Source organism: Pseudophryne corroboree, chromosome 4 (assembly GCF_028390025.1).
Source record: "Pseudophryne corroboree isolate aPseCor3 chromosome 4, aPseCor3.hap2, whole genome shotgun sequence".
Taxonomy (NCBI): domain Eukaryota; kingdom Metazoa; phylum Chordata; class Amphibia; order Anura; family Myobatrachidae; genus Pseudophryne; species Pseudophryne corroboree.
In genome coordinates, this window is record NC_086447.1 from 846,998,274 (window position 1) to 847,021,662 (window position 23,389).

The 23,389-nt window shown below is 51.9% G+C and overlaps 1 protein-coding gene and 1 long non-coding RNA gene across 4 annotated transcripts in view; one reads left to right on the forward strand and one right to left on the reverse strand.

The window, feature by feature from the left end:
• MTIF2 (mitochondrial translational initiation factor 2) overlaps window positions 1-10,454 on the reverse strand; it is a 138,657-nt gene extending 128,203 nt beyond the window's left edge. The window contains exons 1-2 of one of the 3 annotated variants that reach the window (XM_063918630.1): window positions 10,217-10,454; window positions 6,984-7,191 (exon numbers count right to left, since the gene is read on the reverse strand). In XM_063918630.1, coding sequence (XP_063774700.1) covers window positions 6,984-7,191; window positions 10,217-10,248 — 240 coding nt within the window. In that variant the 5' untranslated portion in view covers window positions 10,249-10,454. The remainder of the gene's footprint in view (window positions 1-6,983; window positions 7,192-10,216) is intronic. The other 2 variants (XM_063918629.1, XM_063918628.1) reach the window with 2 other exon arrangements.
• A 114-nt stretch (window positions 10,455-10,568) lies between these two features.
• The window catches only part of LOC134911824 (uncharacterized), a 47,810-nt gene continuing 34,989 nt past the window's right edge, over window positions 10,569-23,389 (forward strand). Inside the window, exon 1 of the long non-coding RNA XR_010176874.1 lies at window positions 10,569-10,678. This is a non-coding gene — a long non-coding RNA (uncharacterized LOC134911824). The remainder of the gene's footprint in view (window positions 10,679-23,389) is intronic.

Consider the following 23,389-nt stretch of genomic DNA (forward strand, 5'->3'; position numbering starts at 1 on the left):
TGTGATATGCAAAACATCTTTTATTGCCATAATCATATAATGAATATTTTTGGCCACCTTAGGGTGTAACCTTGCCTCATCATAGTCGACACTGGAGTCAGAATCCGTGTCGGTATCAGTGTCTGCTATTTGTGATAGGGGAAGCTTTTGAGACCCTGACGGGCCCTGTGACCCAGTCAAATCCACGGATTGACTCCCTGCTGTTTCCCTGGACTCAGCTTTGTCCATTCTCTTATGTAATAAGGTCATATTAGCATTTAAAATTGGGATTTTTGTTTACTTACCGTAAAATCTCTTTCTCTGAGTCCATCTGGGGGACGCTGCGCCGTTACTTGTGGGTTAGAGGTGTGTGGTAGTGGAGTTTGGCACAGAACTATCAAAAGCTGACTCCTCCCCCCTCTAACCCCTCCCATCTCCTTCCTGCTCAGCCATATTCAGTTAACGTTTAGCCAAGCCAAAGGAGATAGACCAGAATAAAAAATAACCAATTAAACCAGACAAGCTATGGGAGGGATCGCAGCGTCCCCCAGATGGACTCAGAGAAAGAGATTTTACGGTAAGTAAACAAAAATCCCAATTTCTCTGTCCTCCATCTGGGGGACGCTGCGCCGTTACTTGTGGGACTTCCCAAAGCAAGCTAATGAGAGGAGGGAGACGTTGACGGCATAGCCGTCTGTAAAATACGACGCCCAACAGAGGCAGTCTCCAAACCAAAAGTATGAAACCGGTAAAACTTTGTGAAAGTATGGACTGACGACCAGGTCGCCGCCCTGCATAGTTGCTCAACAGATGCACCACCGCGAACAGCCCAAGACGCTCCAACTGCTCTAGTCGAATGAGCCCTAATTGAGTCAGGAACCGAAACGTTTGAGGACACGTAAGCCTGTCTGATGGCCGAAGTTACCCAACGGGCCACAGTGTTCTTAGAGGCAGGCCAACCTCGTTTGGGAGCATCAATCAATACCAACAAGGAATCCGTACGACGGAAAGACTCCGTGCGAGACAAATAAATACGTAAGGCCCGAACAACATCCAAGAGGGCCAAATGGGAATTTTCTCCCTGGAGAAGATGACGGAGTAAAAGCTGGAAGAACAATGTCCTGATTTAAATGGAATGCTGAAACAACCTTTGGAAGAAATGAAGGTTTTGTCCGCAGAACCACCCGATTTTCATGAAACACTAACAAGGGCGGCCTGCAAGAAAGAGCCGCCAACTCAGACACTCGTCTAGCTGAGGCAATAGCCAAAAGAAAAACAACTTTTTGTGTTAGATAACGTAGTTCCACAGATTCTAAAGGTTCAAATGGAGAGTTTTGAAGGGCCGTAAGTACCAAGTTTAAATCCCAGGGAGGAATCGGAGGAACAAAAGGTGGTTGAATTCGAAGTACTCCCTGCAGGAATGTTTGAACCTCTGGGATGATTGCTAATTTCTTTTGAAAAAGAACCGACAAGGCCGAAACCTGACCCTTCAGGGAAGAAAGTCTCAAACCCTTGTCAAGACCCTCCTGGAGAAAGGAGAGCAGGCGAGGAAGCCTAAACAAATGTGGAGTCAAGTCCCGTTTTTCGCACCAAGCAATGTAAATACGCCATACTCTATGGTAAATGCCAGAAGTCACCGGTTTTCTAGCTCAAATCATCGTCTGAACAACCGCACGAGAAAGACCCTTTGCTTTTAAAATGTTGGATTCAAGAACCAAGCCGTCAAAGCCAGCCGATTTAAATCTGGGTGGCGACAAGGTCCTTGAAGAAGAAGATCTGGTCGCAGAGGGAGGCGAAAAGGATCTCCGACGACCATGCTGCTTAGAAGAGTGTACCACTGTCGGCGCGGCCAATCTGGAGCCACCAGAATTACTGCAAGGCCTTCTCGCCGAATGCGTTGGAGTAGACGTGGAAGCAATGGAATTGGCGGGAACACGTAACCCAGCTGAAACTGCCACGGAGCGGTTAGTGCATCGATCAGAAATGCTTGAGGATCCTGAGTTCTTGATCCGTAAAGAGGAAGTTTTTTGTTGAGGCGTGACGCCATCAGGTCTATGTCTGGCATTCCCCAGCGATCCACTAGAGAAAGAAACACTTCCTGGTGAAGTTCCCATTCTCCCGGATGAATCGTGTGACGACTCAAAAAATCTGCCTCCCAGTTCTCGACTCCTGGAATGTGAATTGCTGAAAGCACGGGAATCCAACGCTCCGCCCACGTGAGAATCTGAGCAACCTCTCTCATTGCGGACCAGCTGCGAGTTCCTCCCTGTTTGTTGATGTAAGCCACTGCCGTGGCATTGTCGGATTGCACCCGAACTGGATGGCCTTGCACCATGTTCTGAATCCGAATGAGTGCATACCGGATCGCCCTCAATTCCAGAATGTTGATCTGTAGTTTTGACTCTTGAGTGCTCCAGCGCCCCTGTAAATGATGAGTCTGGAACACTGCTCCCCAACCGCTGAGGCTTGCGTCCGTGGTTACCATCATCCAAGACCAGACCGTGAACGGCGCACCCTTCCTCAAATTGTGACTGTGAAGCCACCAGTGGAGCGACTGACGAGTCCTTACCGACAAGCGGATCAACTGCAGTTCGAGACGTGAATCCGTCCGAGTCCAACAGTGGAGAATCTGAGCTTGAAGAGGTCGGGCATGAAATCTGGCGTATGGAACTGCCTCGAATGAGGACACCATCTTGCCCAGTACCTGCATGCATCTGAGGACTGACACTGCCGGTAATTTTAACAGGGTTCTGATTCTGGCTTGTAAGTCCTGAATCTTGTCTGTAGAAAGAAACACCCTCTGGCTGTTGGTGTCGAATACAAGACCCAGAAAAACCATTTTCTGTGACGGGAGTAAAGACGACTTTGGAAAATTGATTATCCACCCGAACGACTGTAGAGTCTCTGTCGTTAGACGCAAATTCTGAGTGAGAATCTCTGGTGACGGGGCCTTGATCAACAGGTCGTCCAAGTATGGGGTGATGTTGACCCCTTGGCAACGGAGAACTGCTACGACATGACCCAAGACCTTTGTAAAAACCCTGGGAGCCGTAGAGAGACCAAAGAGAAGGGCCCGAAACTGAAAATGCCACGGACCTACTGCAAATCTCAGAAGAGATTGATGTCCTATCCAAATTGGAACATGTAGGTATGCGTCCTTTATGTCTATTGAAGCCAAATATTCCCCTGGCTCCATGGCTGCGATAATGGAGCGAATGGATTCCATCCTGAATTTTTGGGATGAGAGGTACGGATTGAGAGCTTTTAGATTCAGAATGGGTCGAAACGAACCGTCCGGCTTGTCCACGAGAAAAAGACCAGCGTAAAAGCCCCGACCTCTTTGAGGAGCTGGGACCGGAAGGATTACTCCATTTTGTAATAAGGTTGCTGTTGCCTGAAGGAGAGCTTGACGTCTGGAGGGGTCGTCTGGGAGAGGTGTGACGAATAGTCGGGTTGGGACTGTCTCTTCGAAGTCCAACATATATCCTCTGGAAATGACCCCCATTACCCACCAATCTGGTTTCGATAGGAGCCACACTTCCCTGAACTGAAGTAAACGAGCCCCAACCTGTATTGATCCCTCCAGAGGGCCCGAAGCGTCATGCCTCAGGCTTGTCGGCAGGCTTACTGGCCGGTCTGCGAGTAGCCTGAGCTCCTCTACCTCTGAATGATCCCCTTCGTGGAAATCTGGAGAAGGGGCGAAAGCACTGGAAGTTACCTCTGCCCTGCGTACGAAAAGGACCGAAATCTTGTAGGTTTTGGTTTGTTAGGAGCAGATGGAAGAAAAGGGCTCTTTCCTCCCGTAGTATCTGAAATAATCTTCTTTAACTCTGATCCAAAGAGAAACTCGCCTTCAAAAGGAACTGCCGTCAAGGTCTGCTTTGAGTCCGAATCAGCATTCCAAACCCTAAGCCAAAGAGACCGTCTTGCGGATACTGTCAAGGCAGAAACACGGGACTGTAGCGCAACCGAATCCAATAAGGCCTCACCCACGTAAGTAAGAGCCTCTGAAATCTGTTCTGCTAATTGAATGGCCTCCGACGGATCGTCCGACTGCATCCCAGATACAACCTGTGCAAGCCACTCATCCACAGCTTTAAGCACCCAGGCACTCGCCAGAACTGGACGGAGAGAGAGACACCTGATAAGGAAAACATAGATTTTAGTAATGCTTCTATCTTCCTATCGGTAGAGTCTTTTAAAGTCACAGACTGTACCGACGGAATAACCGTAGCTTTTGATAAATGCGAAATAGGAGCGTCTACCTTTGGGGCAGTCTCCCAAAATTTTGTATCTTCCTCCGTAAAAGGATATAGAAATTTTTACTTTTTAGGAGCCTGGAAACGAGAATCCGGTTTTAGCCAGGGTTCTTTTAAAATATCCGCAAAGTGCGAGTAAGAAGGAAAGGCAGTAACCTGTCTCTTCTGTCGTTTGAAGAAGGGGGAAGAAGTCTCGGCTACTGCCGCATCCTGAATATTAAGTGTCTGACGAATGGCTTCGATTAGTAACCTAACACCTGAACTAGTAGATAATTCCTCATCTTCCCAAGCCGAATTTTCGTCCCATTCAGGATCTACCTCCCCTTCCTCCAATGGAGATGTCAGAGTATCCAACTCCTCTCCCGGAAACGTTACAGCGGGCAACGGCTGCGTTCGCTTAGGAGCCGCCGAACTACTGGCAGAATTTACAAATTTATTTACAGACTGAGTCAAATCAGTGAGACACTTTCCCATATTCTGGGCCCACAGCGGTTCCACCTGAGTCTGGGCCAATGCTGCTTCCGACCTTGACTGACGCAAATCTGAAATTGCATCCACCATGGCCTTGACCCAAGGGGGCATCGACTGATCTGTGGAGCTGTCCTGCTGATCTGCCGCTGATGCACCAGAGCATGATGTACAGAGGGTCCCTGCGTCAGCACTCCCCTTAGCCAGCTTTGTGCCACATTGTGAACATGAAAAATAAACCACTGAGGTTGCTTTACCCTTTGCAGGTTTCTCTGGTTTACTGGTCATCCTGTACCCTGATGTACTATGATTCTAGCAATTATCTTCTTGTCCCCGCAAGTCTGTGTGATCCCCCCCCCCTCATATACTTGCGGTTTTGTGTGTAAGTGCCTGTAGCACAGCGTCCCCCCGTCTGCAGGTAGAGAAGATGGCGCCGTAAGCTGAACAGCAGCGCGCGCGCGGGCAGAGCTGGGCGGGAAGACGGCCCTGCCCGCCTGACGTAACTTCTCCCCTCTCCGGCGAAACCGGAAGTTCGGCTCCCGTACGCCGCTACACACAGCGGTTGTCGCGGTAGCATAGTAATGGTCCCAGGGAGTGTATAACACTCTCCCGGACCTAAACACAGTCCGCCCCCACCACTTTCCAGCTCAGTCAGACACATAAAGTATGATCCGGCTGCCCGTGGATGGTCGCGCGCCCGGGGGGGGGGGGGGGGGGGGGGGGTTTGGGTGCGTGCGGGAGTACACATAAAGGGTAAAATCCAAAGAAGTAGGGACAGCCCAATACTGTCAGTGACAGATTGTGGCTGTCCAGTACCTGATTTTGCCGTTCTTCTTCCCTGAAGGCCCCAGTGACCAAAGTATAGTGGCCTCCATATAGCAGTCTGGAGTGGGATACTAAACCACTCCATTTTTATACCTGTCACCTGTAAACAGGGACTAGGTACTTGTTAAAAGAGGAAGGAAAAAAACAAAAACCTAAAGAGAAATAAAAACTGTGTCTGTACTCCACAGGCACAAAACTAAAACTGAATATGGCTGAGCAGGAAAGAGATGGGAGGGGTTAGAGGGGGGAGGAGTTAGCTTTTGATAGTTCTGTGCCAAACTCCACTACCACACACCTCTAACCCACAAGTAACGGCGCAGCGTCCCCCAGATGGAGGACAGAGAAATATTCCACATATCATAGCAATCATGAGTCAGCGTTGCCGACGTAGACACCACAATCATCTGCTCCACCTCCTCCTTGGATGAGCCTTCCGCTTCAGACATGCCGACACACACGTACCGACACCCGCACACACACACACACACAGGGATATATCTATAAGGGGACAGTTCCCCAACAAGGCCCTTTGGAGAGACAGAGAGAGAGTATGCCAGCACACACCCAGCGCCAACTGACACTGGAAACAATTCCCAGATATAGCGCTTTTAGATATATATTAACAGTGTAATACAGTCACTGCGCCTAAATGTGCCTCCCCCCCCCCCCCCCACTCTCTTTCAGACCTATGTCACCGTTCTGCAGGGGAGAGTCCGGGGAGCCAGCTTCTCTTCAGATCACTGTGGAGAAAATGGCGCTGGTTAGTGCTGAGACCAAGCTCCGCCCCCTCTAGTGGCGGGCTTCGGTCCTGCTCAAAATTACATTTAATGGAGGGGGATGTACATATCTACTGACTCCGCAGCCCATATGTGAAAAACATGCCAATACAGAAGTTTATATTGCTGCCCAGGGCGCCCCCCCTGCGCCCTGCACCCATCAGTGCCTGTCAGTGTGTGTAACGTGTGGGAGCAGTGGCCAGTGCACACCCATACTAAAAGTTCTTTATAGTGCCCATGTCTCCTGCGGAGCCCATCTATACCCCATGGTCCTTACGGAGTCCCCAGCATCCTCTAGGACGTAAGAGAAATGGTGTTTACCAATACATTGTTGATCTATCACAGTGGTTCTCAACCTCGATCCTCAAGTACCCCCAACAGTTCATGTTTTCCAGGTCACCTAGCAGTTGAACAGGTGTATTCATTACTCACTGACACATTATAAAAGACCCACAGGTGGAGCAAATTATTTCACATGCAATCCTGTGAGGAGACCTGGAAAACATGAACTGTTGGGGGTACTTGAGGACCGAGGTTGAGAACCACTGATCTTTCATCTGGATACGGGATGAACTGTAGCCCTCTTGTCTTTCCTGCAATGTTGCTGCAATTCCACTATCAAGGACGATAAGACAATCCTGAGTCATTTCTGCACGATCACAGACAGAACGATTACCTGTTTAGCAGACAAGAAGCGGTACTGCAGAAGGGCCATATTTAGGAATGAGCTTGCTTGAGGACAGTGCTGGACAGTGGGCACAGACTGGAAAGGGACTGGTCTCCATCTCATTGTATTTCGGACGCACAAGGTACGTAGTGGCTGATGCGCCTTGTGGAACTTCACCGCATGTTCTATCCGCAGTAAGAGGTTCCTGTTCATTTTCCTGCGAGGGACAGAAGCAGTAATACAAATGCTGGAAAGGGTAACCGGTAATCGCTTTATCCCAAGCCTGGGCAATACTGTGTTTCTCACACCGGCCTGGTCATACACAGCAAGGCTGCATTTCAGAAGGGGGACTTTAAATTATTTTAATTTACAATAAATTTGCATTGCATTGCCCACAAGAAACGTTACCTACAAACACGGGCACATGATTAGTGTGCAGTCAGTAGTACTGTCTACTGTGCTACCCACTGTGTGTGTACATAAGCCAAAGACTCTATAGACCAGAGGTATTCAACAGTTTTAGGGGGTCATTCAGAGTTGATCGCTCGCTAGCTGTTTTTAGCAGCCGTGCAAACGCTATGCCGCCTCCCACTGGGGAGTGTATTTTAGCTTAGCAGAAGTGCGAACGAAAGGATTGCACAGCGGCTACTAAATAATTTTGTGCAGTTTCAGAGTAGCTTCAGACCTACTCAGCGCTTGCGATCACTTCAGACTATTCAGTTCCGGATTTGAAGTCACAAACCCACCCAGCGTTCGGCCAGCCACGCCTACGTTTTTTCGAACACTCCCTGAAAACGGTCAGTTGACACCCAGAAACGCCCACTTCCTGTCAATCACTCTGCGGCCAGCAGTGCGACTGAAAAGCTTTGCTAGACCTTGTGTGAATCTACATCGGCCGTTGTGAAAGTACGTCGCGCGTGCGCATTGCGCCTCATACGCATGTGCAGAAGTGCCTTTTTTTTGCATTATCGCTACGCAGCGAACATTTTCAGCTAGCGATCAACTCGGAATGACCCCCTAAGTATGCTCTAATAGCAAAACTGTGTCAGTACGTTGGGCTATCCCTGAAAGAACAATAATGGCCAATTTTACATGACTAATGGACCTCCCAGGTGTTTCCTAATCCAAGCTTCACTTTCCACATGGTGGATCATTATACACCTCCAGTAAATATGTTGCCTGGGACGCCCCGTTATGTATTTGTTTACTATTTATTTAACGGCTTAAAGCAGGAAATATATATTTTCTTGTTTCTTTTTAATAATAAATGTTTTTATTGAAACGCCACAATGTAACATTACATGAGCAGTCCAGAAGGTAAATCCAAATCCTTTCTTAAAATTATGTTACACACAATATCTGAGTTTAAGATACAATTACACATAATAAATAACGCTCACAATTACTAGTCAAACTGTAGATAGATGAAAAAACAATTTCATTTGAACTCACTGAATTACATTTAACGGTCTTAGATTAACAAATACCTTCAGCTGTTATAGGGTGAGATTTTTGTTTTGAAATTACACACCAAGGTTTTGTTTGTTTTTACTGCTCATTAAGGGGCCCATATCCCAATGATCGCATATGCAATGCAATCCTAGGCGCTAATATCGCTCCCAGAATGCATTGCTTAATGCAATCATATCAGGTGGATGTATCACCTGCCACAGGCAGGAACAGGGGCTCCAAAAAGGAGACCCTTCCCTGCGAAGCACTAAGTGAAGTGCAGGGGCCGCTGAGCATGCGCAGTTATAGTGAACACCGTGCACAAGGGCCATTTCCGCCGGAGGGTTCCTGGTGAACCCTGCCGGAACTACATCGCACGAAGTGTAGTCCATAGGCTACTATGGGCTACCGCATATGGTGGCCAATCCTGGAATCGTCGGGATCCCGGGATTTAGGGCCAAAAACGGCCGGGATTCAATCCCGGGATTGGAAGCTCCAATCTCGGGGATTGAGGGATCAGCATTGAGCGTCCACAGGACGCTCAGACGCTGCCCGGCTTCCGGCTCCCCATCGCAGAGTGAGGGGTCACGCTAAGCTGTCACACGCCGCTGGGAGCTGCCAGGAGAGAGCGGAGGATGTTCCCCACCCAGTATATGATGAGTTATGTGTGGTGGGTGGGTGGGGCGAGGGGGCGGCCACATAGTTAAAAGCCAATCCCGGGATTGGCCATTTTTCAATACCGATTCCCTGGATTGAAAAAATGGCCCAGGATTGGCTTCCCTACTACCGCAGTCAGAAGATTGCGGGAGCAACTTGGATATATCTGTCAGCATCCCATTCCCAATGGAAACCTATAGGAGATGCGGCTGCAGGCGGAAAGGGAGAGATCGCAGCAGATATCAGAGGTACCTGCTGCGATCCCTCCTTCTTACATTGGGGGATACATAATATTTGCTGCTAGACCCCAAAACAGGTGTTTTCGTGGACATAGCTGCAAATATTATATCATAAATGGGATCCCAAGTCATAAAACTACAGTTTACGGAACTTGTCAATTGTATGGATGCCGCCACATTTAAAACAAATTCTGGGGTCCACTTATCAACCTGTGATGAAACTCGTTGTGAATGATAAAATTTGTTGCATATGATAAATGGTGCTCCAGCCAATCAGCTGCCACCTGTCATTTTTCAAAACACATGACAGTTGTAACAAGTTTTATCACGTGTTGATAAATGAGACACCATCTGCCTGATATTCTGACTAGTTTATCCCGATCATGAGCGGGCACATGGGTTAGCATTACTGCTTCACAGCACTGAGGTCTTGGTTTTGATTAAAATCATGTGTGGAGTTTGTACGTTCTCCCATTCTTACATGGGTTTCCTCTGGGTCCTCCCACAAGTCAAAAACAAATGATCTAGGTTACTTGAATTTTGGCAAAAAGAAATTAACGCTAGGCTAGTGTGTGTACACGTGGTAGGGAATATAGAGTGCAAGCTCCAAGTCTAAAGCAAATGACTGAAAATGCTCAATGTGCCACACCTGCATGGCAAACAAGTACCACATATGGCAATTGGGCTGGTAACTGTGTTTAACTGGCCATACGTATACAGGTAGGATTTGTCCCCCAGCATGCGTCATACACCCACCCTGAGCTACCTACCTCTACCCTAAGAGGCAGCTGCTTATGACTTCTATATCATAGTGACCGCCCTCCAGCTGTGCATGGCCTGTGCCTGGCTATAACTACAGTGGAATACTGCTCACTAGCTTCTGCCGCCCAACTGTACCTTATCCTATGTACACCCGGCACCATACACATCACCCGTCTGCAGCTCTATAGGGACCATGCTGACCTCTGACGTCATTCCCGTCCTCCTTTGCTTCACGCCAGGGCAGAGAAACTGCTGTTACAGTATGGTAGCGTCTAGGATGGGTTGTATCTATGTTGCCTTCGTGCAAAGGACCTGGACGTGACAAAACGAGTGGGTAGGAGAGAACTTCCGCCCTTACAGCTCCTAAATGACCTAGTTCACGTCAGGCAGTGGGCGGTGCTGGGGGCGGAGTCGAAAGAAGCGACGCGCGCGTACGCGTGGTACGCGGGAACTTTAAATAGCAGCGCAGTGCAGTCAGTGTGACAGAAGGAAAGGACAGTGCGGCCGCGATATTGAAGCTCTCCGGCGCTGGGTTATATTAGTGGGATCCCAGGACAGGACTTGATTAGCACCTTCCTGCCGTCAGACTGCTGGAGAGTAAGATTAATTTAATGTTTTATTTAGCTTATCGTGGTTAGGTGTTATGGATGGGAGCTGCTCAACGTGCCCTGTGGGTTAATGACTGCCCCCCCCCCTCATGTCTGCACAGAGTGGGTTAATGCCCCCCCCCCTCATGTCTGCACAGAGTGGGTTAATGCCCCCCCCCCTCATGTCTGCACAGAGTGGGTTAATGCCCCCCCCCCATGTCTGCACAGAGTGGGTTAATGCCCCCCCCCCCTCATGTCTGCACAGAGTGGGTTAATGCCCCCCCCCTCATATCTGCACAGAGTGGGTTAATGCCCCCCCCCCCTCATATCTGCACAGAGTGGGTTAATGCCCCCCCCCCTCATATCTGCACAGAGTGGGTTAATGCCCCCCCCCCTCATGTCTGCACAGAGTGGGTTAATGCCCCCCCCCCCTCATGTCTGCACAGAGTGGGTTAATGCCCCCCCCCCCCATGTCTGCACAGAGTGGGTTAATGCCCCCCCCCCCCTCATGTCTGCACAGAGTGGGTTAATGCCCCCCCCCCCCTCATGTCTGCACAGAGTGGGTTAATGCCCCCCCCCCCTCATGTCTGCACAGAGTGGGTTAATGCCCCCCCCCCCTCATGTCTGCACAGAGTGGGTTAATGCCCCCCCCTCATGTCTGCACAGAGTGGGTTAATGCCCCCCCCTCATGTCTGCACAGAGTGGGTTAATGCCCCCCCCCCTCATGTCTGCACAGAGTGGGTTAATGCCCCCCCCCCTCATGTCTGCACAGAGTGGGTTAATGCCCCCCCCCCTCATGTCTGCACAGAGTGGGTTAATGCCCCCCCCCCTCATGTCTGCACAGAGTGGGTTAATGCCCCCCCCCCTCATGTCTGCACAGAGTGGGTTAATGCCCCCCCCCCTCATGTCTGCACAGAGTGGGTTAATGCCCCCCCCCCTCATGTCTGCACAGAGTGGGTTAATGCCCCCCCCCCCTCATGTCTGCACAGAGTGGGTTAATGCCCCCCCCCCCTCATGTCTGCACAGAGTGGGTTAATGCCCCCCCCCTCATGTCTGCACAGAGTGGGTTAATGCCCCCCCCCCTCATGTCTGCACAGAGTGGGTTAATGCCCCCCCCCTCATGTCTGCACAGAGTGGGTTAATGCCCCCCCCCCTCATGTCTGCACAGAGTGGGTTAATGCCCCCCCCCCCTCATGTCTGCACAGAGTGGGTTAATGCCCCCCCCCCTCATGTCTGCACAGAGTGGGTTAATGCCCCCCCCCCTCATGTCTGCACAGAGTGGGTTAATGCCCCCCCCCTCATGTCTGCACAGAGTGGGTTAATGCCCCCCCCCTCATGTCTGCACAGAGTGGGTTAATGCCCCCCCCCTCATGTCTGCACAGAGTGGGTTAATGCCCCCCCCCTCATGTCTGCACAGAGTGGGTTAATGCCCCCCCCCCTCATGTCTGCACAGAGTGGGTTAATGCCCCCCCCCCTCATGTCTGCACAGAGTGGGTTAATGCCCCCCCCCCTCATGTCTGCACAGAGTGGGTTAATGCCCCCCCCCCCTCATGTCTGCACAGAGTGGGTTAATGCCCCCCCCCCCTCATGTCTGCGCAGAGTGGGTTAATGCCCCCCCCCTCATGTCTGTGCAGAGTGGGTTAATGCCCCCCCCCCCCTCATGTCTGCACAGTGGGTTAATGCCCCCCCCCCCCCTCATGTCTGCACAGAGTGGGTTAATGCCCCCCCCCCCTCATGTCTGCACAGAGTGGGTTAATGCCCCCCCCCCCTCATGTCTGCACAGAGTGGGTTAATGCCCCCCCCCCTCATGTCTGCACAGAGTGGGTTAATGCCCCCCCCCCCTCATGTCTGCACAGAGTGGGTTAATGCCCCCCCCCCCCCTCATGTCTGCACAGAGTGGGTTAATGCCCCCCCCCCCTCATGTCTGCACAGAGTGGGTTAATGCCCCCCCCCCCTCATGTCTGCACAGAGTGGGTTAATGCCCCCCCCCCTCATGTCTGCACAGAGTGGGTTAATGCCCCCCCCCCCCTCATGTCTGCACAGAGTGGGTTAATGCCCCCCCCCCCCTCATGTCTGCACAGAGTGGGTTAATGCCCCCCCCCTCATGTCTGCACAGAGTGGGTTAATGCCCCCCCCCCCCCTCATGTCTGCACAGAGTGGGTTAATGCCCCCCCCCCCCTCATGTCTGCACAGAGTGGGTTAATGCCCCCCCCCCCCCCTCATGTCTGCACAGAGTGGGTTAATGCCCCCCCCCCCTCATGTCTGCACAGAGTGGGTTAATGCCCCCCCCCCCTCATGTCTGCACAGAGTGGGTTAATGCCCCCCCCCCCTCATGTCTGCACAGAGTGGGTTAATGCCCCCCCCCCCTCATGTCTGCACAGAGTGGGTTAATGCCCCCCCCCCCCCTCATGTCTGCACAGAGTGGGTTAATGCCCCCCCCCCCCCTCATGTCTGCACAGAGTGGGTTAATGCCCCCCCCCCCCCTCATGTCTGCACAGAGTGGGTTAATGCCCCCCCCCCCCTCATGTCTGCACAGAGTGGGTTAATGCCCCCCCCCCCCCCTCATGTCTGCACAGAGTGGGTTAATGCCCCCCCCCCCCCTCATGTCTGCACAGAGTGGGTTAATGCCCCCCCCCCCCCCTCATGTCTGCACAGAGTGGGTTAATGCCCCCCCCCCCCCCTCATGTCTGCACAGAGTGGGTTAATGCCCCCCCCCTCATGTCTGCACAGAGTGGGTTAATGCCCCCCCCCCCCCTCATGTCTGCACAGAGTGGGTTAATGCCCCCCCCCCCCCTCATGTCTGCACAGAGTGGGTTAATGCCCCCCCCCCCCCTCATGTCTGCACAGTGGGTTAATGCCCCCCCCCCCTCATGTCTGCACAGAGTGGGTTAATGCCCCCCCCCCCTCATGTCTGCACAGAGTGGGTTAATGCCCCCCCCCCCCTCATGTCTGCACAGAGTGGGTTAATGCCCCCCCCCCCTCATGTCTGCACAGAGTGGGTTAATGCCCCCCCCCCCTCATGTCTGCACAGAGTGGGTTAATGCCCCCCCCCCCTTATGTCTGCACAGAGTGGGTTAATGCCCCCCCCCCTTATGTCTGCACAGAGTGGGTTAATGCCCCCCCCCCTTATGTCTGCACAGAGTGGGTTAATGCCCCCCCCCCTTATGTCTGCACAGAGTGGGTTAATGCCCCCCCTTATGTCTGCACAGAGTGGGTTAATGCCCCCCCCCCCTTATGTCTGCACAGAGTGGGTTAATGCCCCCCCCCCTTATGTCTGCACAGAGTGGGTTAATGCCCCCCCCCTTATGTCTGCACAGAGTGGGTTAATGCCCCCCCCCCCCCTCATGTCTGCACAGAGTGGGTTAATGCCCCCCCCCCCCTCATGTCTCCACAGAGTGGGTTAATGCCCCCCCCCCTCATGTCTGCACAGAGTGGGTTAATGCCCCCCCCCCTCATGTCTGCACAGAGTGGGTTAATCCCCCCCCCCCTCATGTCTGCACAGAGTGGGTTAATCCCCCCCCCCCTCATGTCTGCACAGAGTGGGTTAATCCCCCCCCCCTCATGTCTGCACAGAGTGGGTTAATGCCCCCCCCCCTTATGTCTGCACAGAGTGGGTTAATGCCCCCCCCCCCCCTCATGTCTGCACAGAGTGGGTTAATGCCCCCCCCCCCTCATGTCTGCACAGAGTGGGTTAATGCCCCCCCCCCTCATGTCTGCACAGAGTGGGTTAATGCCCCCCCCCCTCATGTCTGCACAGAGTGGGTTAATGCCCCCCCCCCCCCCCTCATGTCTGCACAGAGTGGGTTAATGCCCCCCCCCCCCCCCTCATGTCTGCACAGAGTGGGTTAATGCCCCCCCCCTCATGTCTGCACAGAGTGGGTTAATGCCCCCCCCCCCCCTCATGTCTGCACAGAGTGGGTTAATGCCCCCCCCCCCCTCATGTCTGCACAGAGTGGGTTAATGCCCCCCCCCCCCTCATGTCTGCACAGTGGGTTAATGCCCCCCCCCCCTCATGTCTGCACAGAGTGGGTTAATGCCCCCCCCCCCTCATGTCTGCACAGAGTGGGTTAATGCCCCCCCCCCCCCCTCATGTCTGCACAGAGTGGGTTAATGCCCCCCCCCCCTCATGTCTGCACAGAGTGGGTTAATGCCCCCCCCCCCTTATGTCTGCACAGAGTGGGTTAATGCCCCCCCCCCCTTATGTCTGCACAGAGTGGGTTAATGCCCCCCCCCCCTTATGTCTGCACAGAGTGGGTTAATGCCCCCCCCCCCTTATGTCTGCACAGAGTGGGTTAATGCCCCCCCCTTATGTCTGCACAGAGTGGGTTAATGCCCCCCCCCCTTATGTCTGCACAGAGTGGGTTAATGCCCCCCCCCCCTTATGTCTGCACAGAGTGGGTTAATGCCCCCCCCCTTATGTCTGCACAGAGTGGGTTAATGCCCCCCCCCCCCCTCATGTCTGCACAGAGTGGGTTAATGCCCCCCCCCCCCCTCATGTCTCCACAGAGTGGGTTAATGCCCCCCCCCCTCATGTCTGCACAGAGTGGGTTAATGCCCCCCCCCCCCTCATGTCTGCACAGAGTGGGTTAATGCCCCCCCCCCCTCATGTCTGCACAGAGTGGGTTAATCCCCCCCCCCCTCATGTCTGCACAGAGTGGGTTAATCCCCCCCCCCCTCATGTCTGCACAGAGTGGGTTAATGCCCCCCCCCCTTATGTCTGCACAGAGTGGGTTAATGCCCCCCCCCCCCCTCATGTCTGCACAGAGTGGGTTAATGCCCCCCCCCCCCTCATGTCTGCACAGAGTGGGTTAATGCCCCCCCCCCCCTCATGTCTGCACAGAGTGGGTTAATGCCCCCCCCCCCCTCATGTCTGCACAGAGTGGGTTAATGCCCCCCCCCCTCATGTCTGCACAGAGTGGGTTAATGCCCCCCCCCCCTCATGTCTGCACAGAGTGGGTTAATGCCCCCCCCCCCTCATGTCTGCACAGAGTGGGTTAATGCCCCCCCCCCCCTCATGTCTGCACAGAGTGGGTTAATGCCCCCCCCCCCTCATGTCTGCACAGAGTGGGTTAATGCCCCCCCCCCTCATGTCTGCACAGAGTGGGTTAATGCCCCCCCCCCTCATGTCTGCACAGAGTGGGTTAATGCCCCCCCCCCTCATGTCTGCACAGAGTGGGTTAATGCCCCCCCCCCTCATGTCTGCACAGAGTGGGTTAATGCCCCCCCCCCTCATGTCTGCACAGAGTGGGTTAATGCCCCCCCCCCTCATGTCTGCACAGAGTGGGTTAATGCCCCCCCCTCATGTCTGCACAGAGTGGGTTAATGCCCCCCCCCCCCTCATGTCTGCACAGAGTGGGTTAATGCCCCCCCCTCATGTCTGCACAGAGTGGGTTAATGCCCCCCCCCCTCATGTCTGCACAGAGTGGGTTAATGCCCCCCCCCCTCATGTCTGCACAGAGTGGGTTAATGCCGCCCCCCTCGTGCCCTCACTGAGTGGGTTAATGCCCCCCCCTCGTGCCCTCACTGAGTGGGTTAATGCCCTCACTGAGTGGGTTAATGCCCCCCCCCCTCATGCCCTCACTGAGTGGGTTAATGCCCCCCCCCTCATGCCCTCACTGAGTGGGTTAATGTCCCCCCGCCCCATCATGTCTGCACTGACTGGGTTAATGGGCTCTCCTCCTCTCCCCCCCCTCATGCCCTCACCGAGTGGGTTAATGCCCCCCCTCCCTGCCCCATCATGTCTGCACTGACTGGGTCAATGGGCTCTCCTCTCCCCCCCCTGCCCCCGCCCCCTCATGTCTGCGCTGAGTGTGTTAATGACACCCTATGTTGGCACGGAGTGGGTTAGTATCACCCTTTATCAGCACAGAGAAAAAGACGATGCCTAGCATGAGTTGTGTATAAACTTCAACTCTGTTACTAGTATCGCCGGGGCCTATCATATTAGCTACGATGCCGGCAATTATTGTGGATTACTCTTCTGGTGCCTCAGGAACCGGAATCATAATCACAATTTCTCTAACGTCCTAAGTGGATGCTGGGACTCCGTAAGGACCATGGGGAATAGCGGCTCCGCAGGAGACTGGGCACAAAAGTAAAAGCTTGAACTAGCTGGTGTGCACTGGCTCCTCCCCCTATGACCCTCCTCCAAGCCTCAGTTAGATTCTTGTGCCCGAACGAGAAGGGTGCATGCTAGGTGGCTCTCCTGAGCTGCTTAGAGTAAAAGTTTATTTTAGGTTTTTTATTTTCAGTGAGTCCTGCTGGCAACAGGCTCACTGCATCGTGGGACTAAGGGGAGAAGAAGCGAACTCACCTGCGTGCAGAGTGGATTGGGCTTCTTAGGCTACTGGACATTAGCTCCAGAGGGACGATCACAGGTTCAGCCTGGATGGGTCCCGGAGCCGCGCCGCCGGCCCCCTTACAGAGCCAGAAGAACGAAGAGGTCCGGTGAAATCGGCGGCAGAAGACGTTCCTGTCTTCAACTAAGGTAGCGCACAGCACTGCAGCTGTGCGCCATTGCTCTCAGCACACTTCACACTCCGGTCACTGAGGGTGCAGGGCGCTGGGGGGGAGCGCCCTGAGACGCAATAAAAACTGAAATACCTTAGGATGGCAAAAGAAATACATCACATATAGCTCCTGGGCTTTATGGATGTATTTAACCCCTGCCAGTTTTCCAGAAAAAAGCGGGAGATAAGGCCTTCGTGAAGGGGCGGAGCCTATCTCCTCAGCACACAAGCGCCATTTTCCCTCACAGTTCCGCTGGAAGGACGGCTCCCTGACTCTCCCCTGCAGTCCCTACAGAATCAGGGTAAAAATCGAGAGAGGGGGGGCACTATTGGCAGCTAAATTTTAAACAGCAGCTATAAAAGGGAGTAACACTTTATATAAGGTTATCCCTATATATATATATATATATATATATATATATATATATATATATATATATATATATATATATATATATATATATATATACACATACACATACACATACACATACACATGTGTGTGTGTATATATATATATATATACACATACATATATATGTGTGTATGTATGTATGTGTGTGTGTATATATATATCTATATATCTATATATCTATATATCTATATATCTCTATCTATCGCGCTCTGGTGTGTGCTGGCAAACTCTCCCTCTGTCTCCCCAAAGGGCTAGCGGGGTCCTGTCCTCTATCAGAGCATTCCCTGTGTGTGTGCTGGGTGTCGGTACGATTGTGTCGACATGTATGAGGAGGAAAATGATGTGGAAGCAGAGCAATTGCCTGTGTTAGTGATGTCACCCCCTAGGGAGTCGACACCTGACTGGATGGTTGTATTTAAAGAACTACGTGACAATGTCAGCACTTTACAAAAAACTGTTGACGACATGAGACAGCCGACAAATCAATTAGTGCCTGTCCAGGCGTCTCAGTTACCTCAGTGGGTCGACACAGACACAGATACTGAGTCCAGTGTCGATGGTGAGGAGACAAACGTAATGTCCAGTAGGGCCACACGTTACATGATCACGGCAATGAAGGAGGCATTGAACATTTCTGACACTACAAGTACCACAAAGAAGGGTATTATGTGGGGAGTAAAAAAACTACCAGTAGTTTTTCCTGAGTCAGATGAATTAAATGAGGTGTGTGATAAAGCGTGGGTTTCCCCCGATAAAAAAGTGCTAATTTCTAATAAATTATTGGCACTATACCCTTTCCCGCCAGAGGTTAGGGCGCGTTGGGAAACACCCCCTAGAGTAGATAAAGCGCTCACACGTTTATCTAAACAAGTAGCGTTACCGTCTCCTGATACGGCCGCCCTCAAAGAACCAGCGGATAGAAGGCTGGAAAATATCCTGAAGGGTATATACACACATACTGGTGTTATACTACGACCAGCAATCGCCTCAGCCTGGATGTGCAGTGCTGGAGTGGCGTGGTCGGATTCCCTGACTGAAAATATTGATACCATGGATAGGGACAGTATATTACTAACTATAGAGCATTTGAAGGATGCATTACTATATATGCGTGATGCACAGAGGGATATTTGCACCCTGGCATCAAGAGTGAGTGCTATGTCCATTTCTGCCAGAAGAGCGTTATGGACGCGACAGTGGTCAGGGGATGCGGATTCCAAACGACATATGGAAGTATTGCCGTATAAAGGGGAGGAGTTATTTGGGGCCGGTCTATCGGACCTGGTGGCCACGGCAACGGCCGGAAAGTCCACCCTTTTACCCCAGGTCACCTCTCAGCAGAAAAAGACACCGTCTTTTCAAACTCAGTCCTTTCGTTCCCATAAGTACAAGCGGGCAAAAGGCCACTCATTTCTGCCCCGGGGCAGAGGAAGAGGAAAAAGACTGCACCAGGCAGCCTCTTCCCAGGAGCAGAAGCCCTCCTCTGCTTCTGCCAAGTCTTCAGCATGACGCTGGGGCTTTACAAGCGGACTCGGACACGGTGGGGGCCCGTCTCAAAAATTTCAACGCGCAGTGGGCTCACTCGCAAGTGGACCCCTGGATTCTGCAGGTAGTATCACAGGGGTACAAACTGGAATTCGAGACGTCTCCCCCTCGCCGGTTCCTGAAGTCTGCTCTACCAAAGTCTCCCTCCGACAGGGAGGCAGTTTTAGAAGCCATTCACAAGCTGTATTCCCAGCAGGTGATAATCAAGGTACCTCTCCTACAACAGGGAAAGGGGTATTATTCCACGCTGTTTGTGGTACCGAAGCCGGACGGCTCGGTGAGACCAATTTTAAATCTAAAATCCTTGAACACTTACATAAAGAGGTTCAAATTCAAGATGGAGTCACTCAGAGCAGTGATAGCAAACCTGGAAGAAGGGGACTATATGGTGTCTCTGGACATCAAAGATGCTTATCTCCACGTCCCGATCTATCCTCACCAAGGGTACCTCAGGTTTGTAGTACAAAACTGTCATCAGTTTCAGACGCTGCCGTTTGGGTTGTCCACGGCACCTCGGGTCTTTACCAAGGTAATGGCCGAAATGATGATTCTTCTTCGAAGAAAAGGCGTTTTAATTATCCCTTACTTGGACGATCTCCTGATAAGGGCAAGGTCCAGGGAACAGTTAGAAGTCGGAGTAGCACTATCTCAGTTAGTGTTACGTCAGGACGGGTGAATTCTAAATATTCCAAAATCGCAGCTGATTCCAACAACACGTCTCCTGTTCCTAGGAATGATTCTGGACACAGTCCAGAAAAAGGTGTTTCTCCCAGAGGAGAAGGCCAGGGAGTTATCCGAGCTAGTCAGGAATCTCCTAAAACCAGGCCAGGTGTCAGTGCATCAGTGCACGAGGGTCCTGGGAAAAATGGTGGCTTCTTACGAAGCGATTCCATTTGGAAGATTCCATGCAAGAACGTTTCAGTGGGATCTTCTGGACAAATGGTCCGGATCGCATCTTCAGATGCATCAGCGGATAACCCTGTCGCCAAGGACAAGGGTGTCTCTTCTGTGGTGGCTGCAGAGTGCTCATCTACTAGAGGGCCGCAGATTCGGCATTCAGGATTGGATCCTGGTGACCACGGATGCCAGCCTGAGAGGCTGGGGAGCAGTCACACAGGGACGAAATTTCCAGGGCTTGTGGTCAAGCATGGAAACATCTCTTCATATAAACATTCTGGAACTAAGGGCCATTTACAATGCCCTAAGTCGAGCAAAACCCCTGCTTCAGGGTCAGGTGGTATTGATCCAATCTGACAACATCACGTCAGTCGCCCACGTAAACAGACAGGGCGGCACGAGAAGCAGGAGGGCGATGGCAGAAGCTGCAATGATTCTTTGCTGGGCGGAGAATCATGTGATAGCACTGTCAGCAGTGTTCATTCTGGGAGTGGACAACTGGGAAGCGGACTTCCTCAGCAGACACGACCTTCACCCGGGGGAGTGGGGACTTCATCCAGAAGTCTTCCAAGAGATGGTAAACCGTTGGGAAAAACCAAAGGTGGACATGATGGCGTCCCGTCTCAACAAAAAACTAGACAGATATTGCACCAGGTCAAGGGACCCTCAGGCAATAGCGGTGGACGCTCTGGTAACACCATGGGTGTACCAGTCAGTGTATGTGTTCCCTCCTCTGCCTCTCATACCAAAAGTACTGAGAATCATAAAAAGGAGAGAAGTAAGAACTATACTCGTGGTTCCGGATTGGCCAAGAAGGACTTGGTACCCGGAACTTCACCGTGGCCTCTACCTCTAAGAAAGGACCTGCTCCAGCAGGGGCCTTGTCTGTTCCAAGACTTACCGCGGCTGCGTTTGACGGCATGGCGGTTGAACGCCGGATCCTGAAGGAAAAAGGCATTCCAGAAGAAGTCATCCCTACCCTGATAAAGGCCAGGAAGGATGTAACCGCAAAACATTATCACCGCATTTGGCGAAAATATGTTGCGTGGTGTGAGGCCAAAGAGGCCCCTACAGAGGAATTTCAACTGGGTCGCTTCCTACATTTCCTGCAAACAGGACTGTCTATGGGCCTAAAATTAGGGTCCATTAAGGTTCAAATTTCGGCCCTGTCGATTTTCTTCCAAAAAGAACTGTCTTCAGTGCCTGAAGTCCAGACGTTTGTCAAAGGGGTACTGCATATACAGCCTCCTTTTGTGCCCCCGGTGGCACCTTGGGATCTCAATGTGGTTTTGGGGGTTCCTAAAATCACATTGGTTTGAACCACTCACCACTGTGGAATTAAAATATCTCACATGGAAGGTGGTAATGCTGTTAGCCCTGGCTTCAGCCAGGCGTGTCTCAGAATTGGCGGCTTTCTTATAAAAGCCCTTACCTGATTTTTCACACGGATAGGGCAGAATTGAGGACTCGTCCTCAATTTCTCCCAAAGGTGGTTTCAGCGTTTCACGTGAACCAGCCTATTGTGGTGCCTGCGGCTACTAGGGACTTGGAGGACTCCAAGTTACTGGACGTAGTCAGGGCCCTGAAAATATATATTTCCAGGACGGCTGGAGTCAGGAAATCTGACTCGCTGTTTATCCTGTATGCACCCAACAAGCTGGGTGCTCCTGCTTCTAAGCAGACGATTGCTCGTTGGATTTGTAGTACAATTCAGCTTGCACATTCTGTGGCAGGCCTGCCACAGCCAAAATCTGTAAAAGCCCATTCCACAAGGAAGGTGGGCTCATCTTGGGCGGCTGCCCGAGGGGTCTCGGCTTTACAACTTTGCCGAGCAGCTACTTGGTCAGGGGCAAACACGTTTGCTAAATTCTACAAATTTGATACCCTGGCTGAGGAGGACCTGGAGTTCTCTCATTCGGTGCTGCAGAGTCATCCGCACTCTCCCGCCCGTTTGGGAGCTTTGGTATAATCCCCATGGTCCTTACGGAGTCCCAGCATCCACTTAGGACGTTAGAGAAAATAAGAATTTACTTACCGATAATTCTATTTCTCATAGGCCCTCATTCTGAGTCGTTCGCTCGGTAATTTTCATCGCATCGCAGTGAAATTCCGCTTAGTACGCATGCGCAATAATCGCACTGCGACTGCGCCAAGTAATTTTACCATGAAGATAGTATTTTTACTCACGGCTTTTTCTTCGCTCCGGCGATCGTAGTGTGATTGACAGGAAGTGGGTGTTACTGGGCGGAAACACGGCGTTTTAGGGGCGTGTGGATAAAAACGCTACCGTTTCCGGAAAAAACGCAGGAGTGGCCGGAGAAACGGGGGAGTGTCTGGCCGAACGCTGGGTGTGTTTATGACGTCAAACCAGGAACGATAAGCACTGAACTGATCGCAGATACCGAGTAAGTCTGAAGCTACTCTGAAACTGCTAAGTAGTTTGTAATCGCAATATTGCGAATACATCGGTCGCAATTTTAAGAAGCTAAGATACACTCCCAGTAGGCGTAGGCTTAGCGTGAGCAACTCTGCTAAATTCGCCTTGCGAGCGATCAACTCGGAATGAGGGCCATAGTCCGTAGTGGATGCTGGGCGCCCATCCCAAGTGCGGATTGTCTGCAATACTTGTATGTAGTTATTGTTACAAAATTCGGGTTATTATTGTTGTGAGCCATCTTTTCAGAGGCTCCTTCGTTTATCATACTGTTAACTGGGTTCAGATCACAGGTTGTACGGTGTGATTGGTGTGGCTGGTATGAGTCTTACCCGGGATTCAAGATCCTTCCTTATTATGTACGCTCGTCCGGGCACAGTATCCTAACTGAGGCTTGGAGGAGGGTCATAGGGGGAGGAGCCAGTGCACACCAGCTAGTTCAAGCTTTTACTTTTGTGCCCAGTCTCCTGCGGAGCCGCTATTCCCCATGGTCCTTACGGAGTCCCAGCATCCACTACGGACTATGAGAAATAGAATTATCGGTAAGTAAATTCTTATTAACTCTCTGCTGGAGCTGCGATAACAAAAATATTATTGGGAGCTTATACCGTATACCTACTTCTACTTAGTTATGGGCTCTGCTTCTTGGGCTACTGGACACCATTAGCTCCAGAGGGTTCGATCACTTGGTTCGCCTAGCTGCTTGTTCCCGGAGCCGCGCCGTCACCCCCCTGCCAGAAGAAAGAAGCCGGGTGAGTATGTGAAGATCCGAAGGCATCAGACGGCAGAAGACTTCAGTAACTAGGTACAGCGCAGCGGTAGCGCTGCGCTCCATGCTCCCACACACTTCACCAACGGCACTTGCGGGTGATTGGGGGGGGGAGCGCCCTGGGCAGCATGTTACTGGGTCTTCTAAGGGCT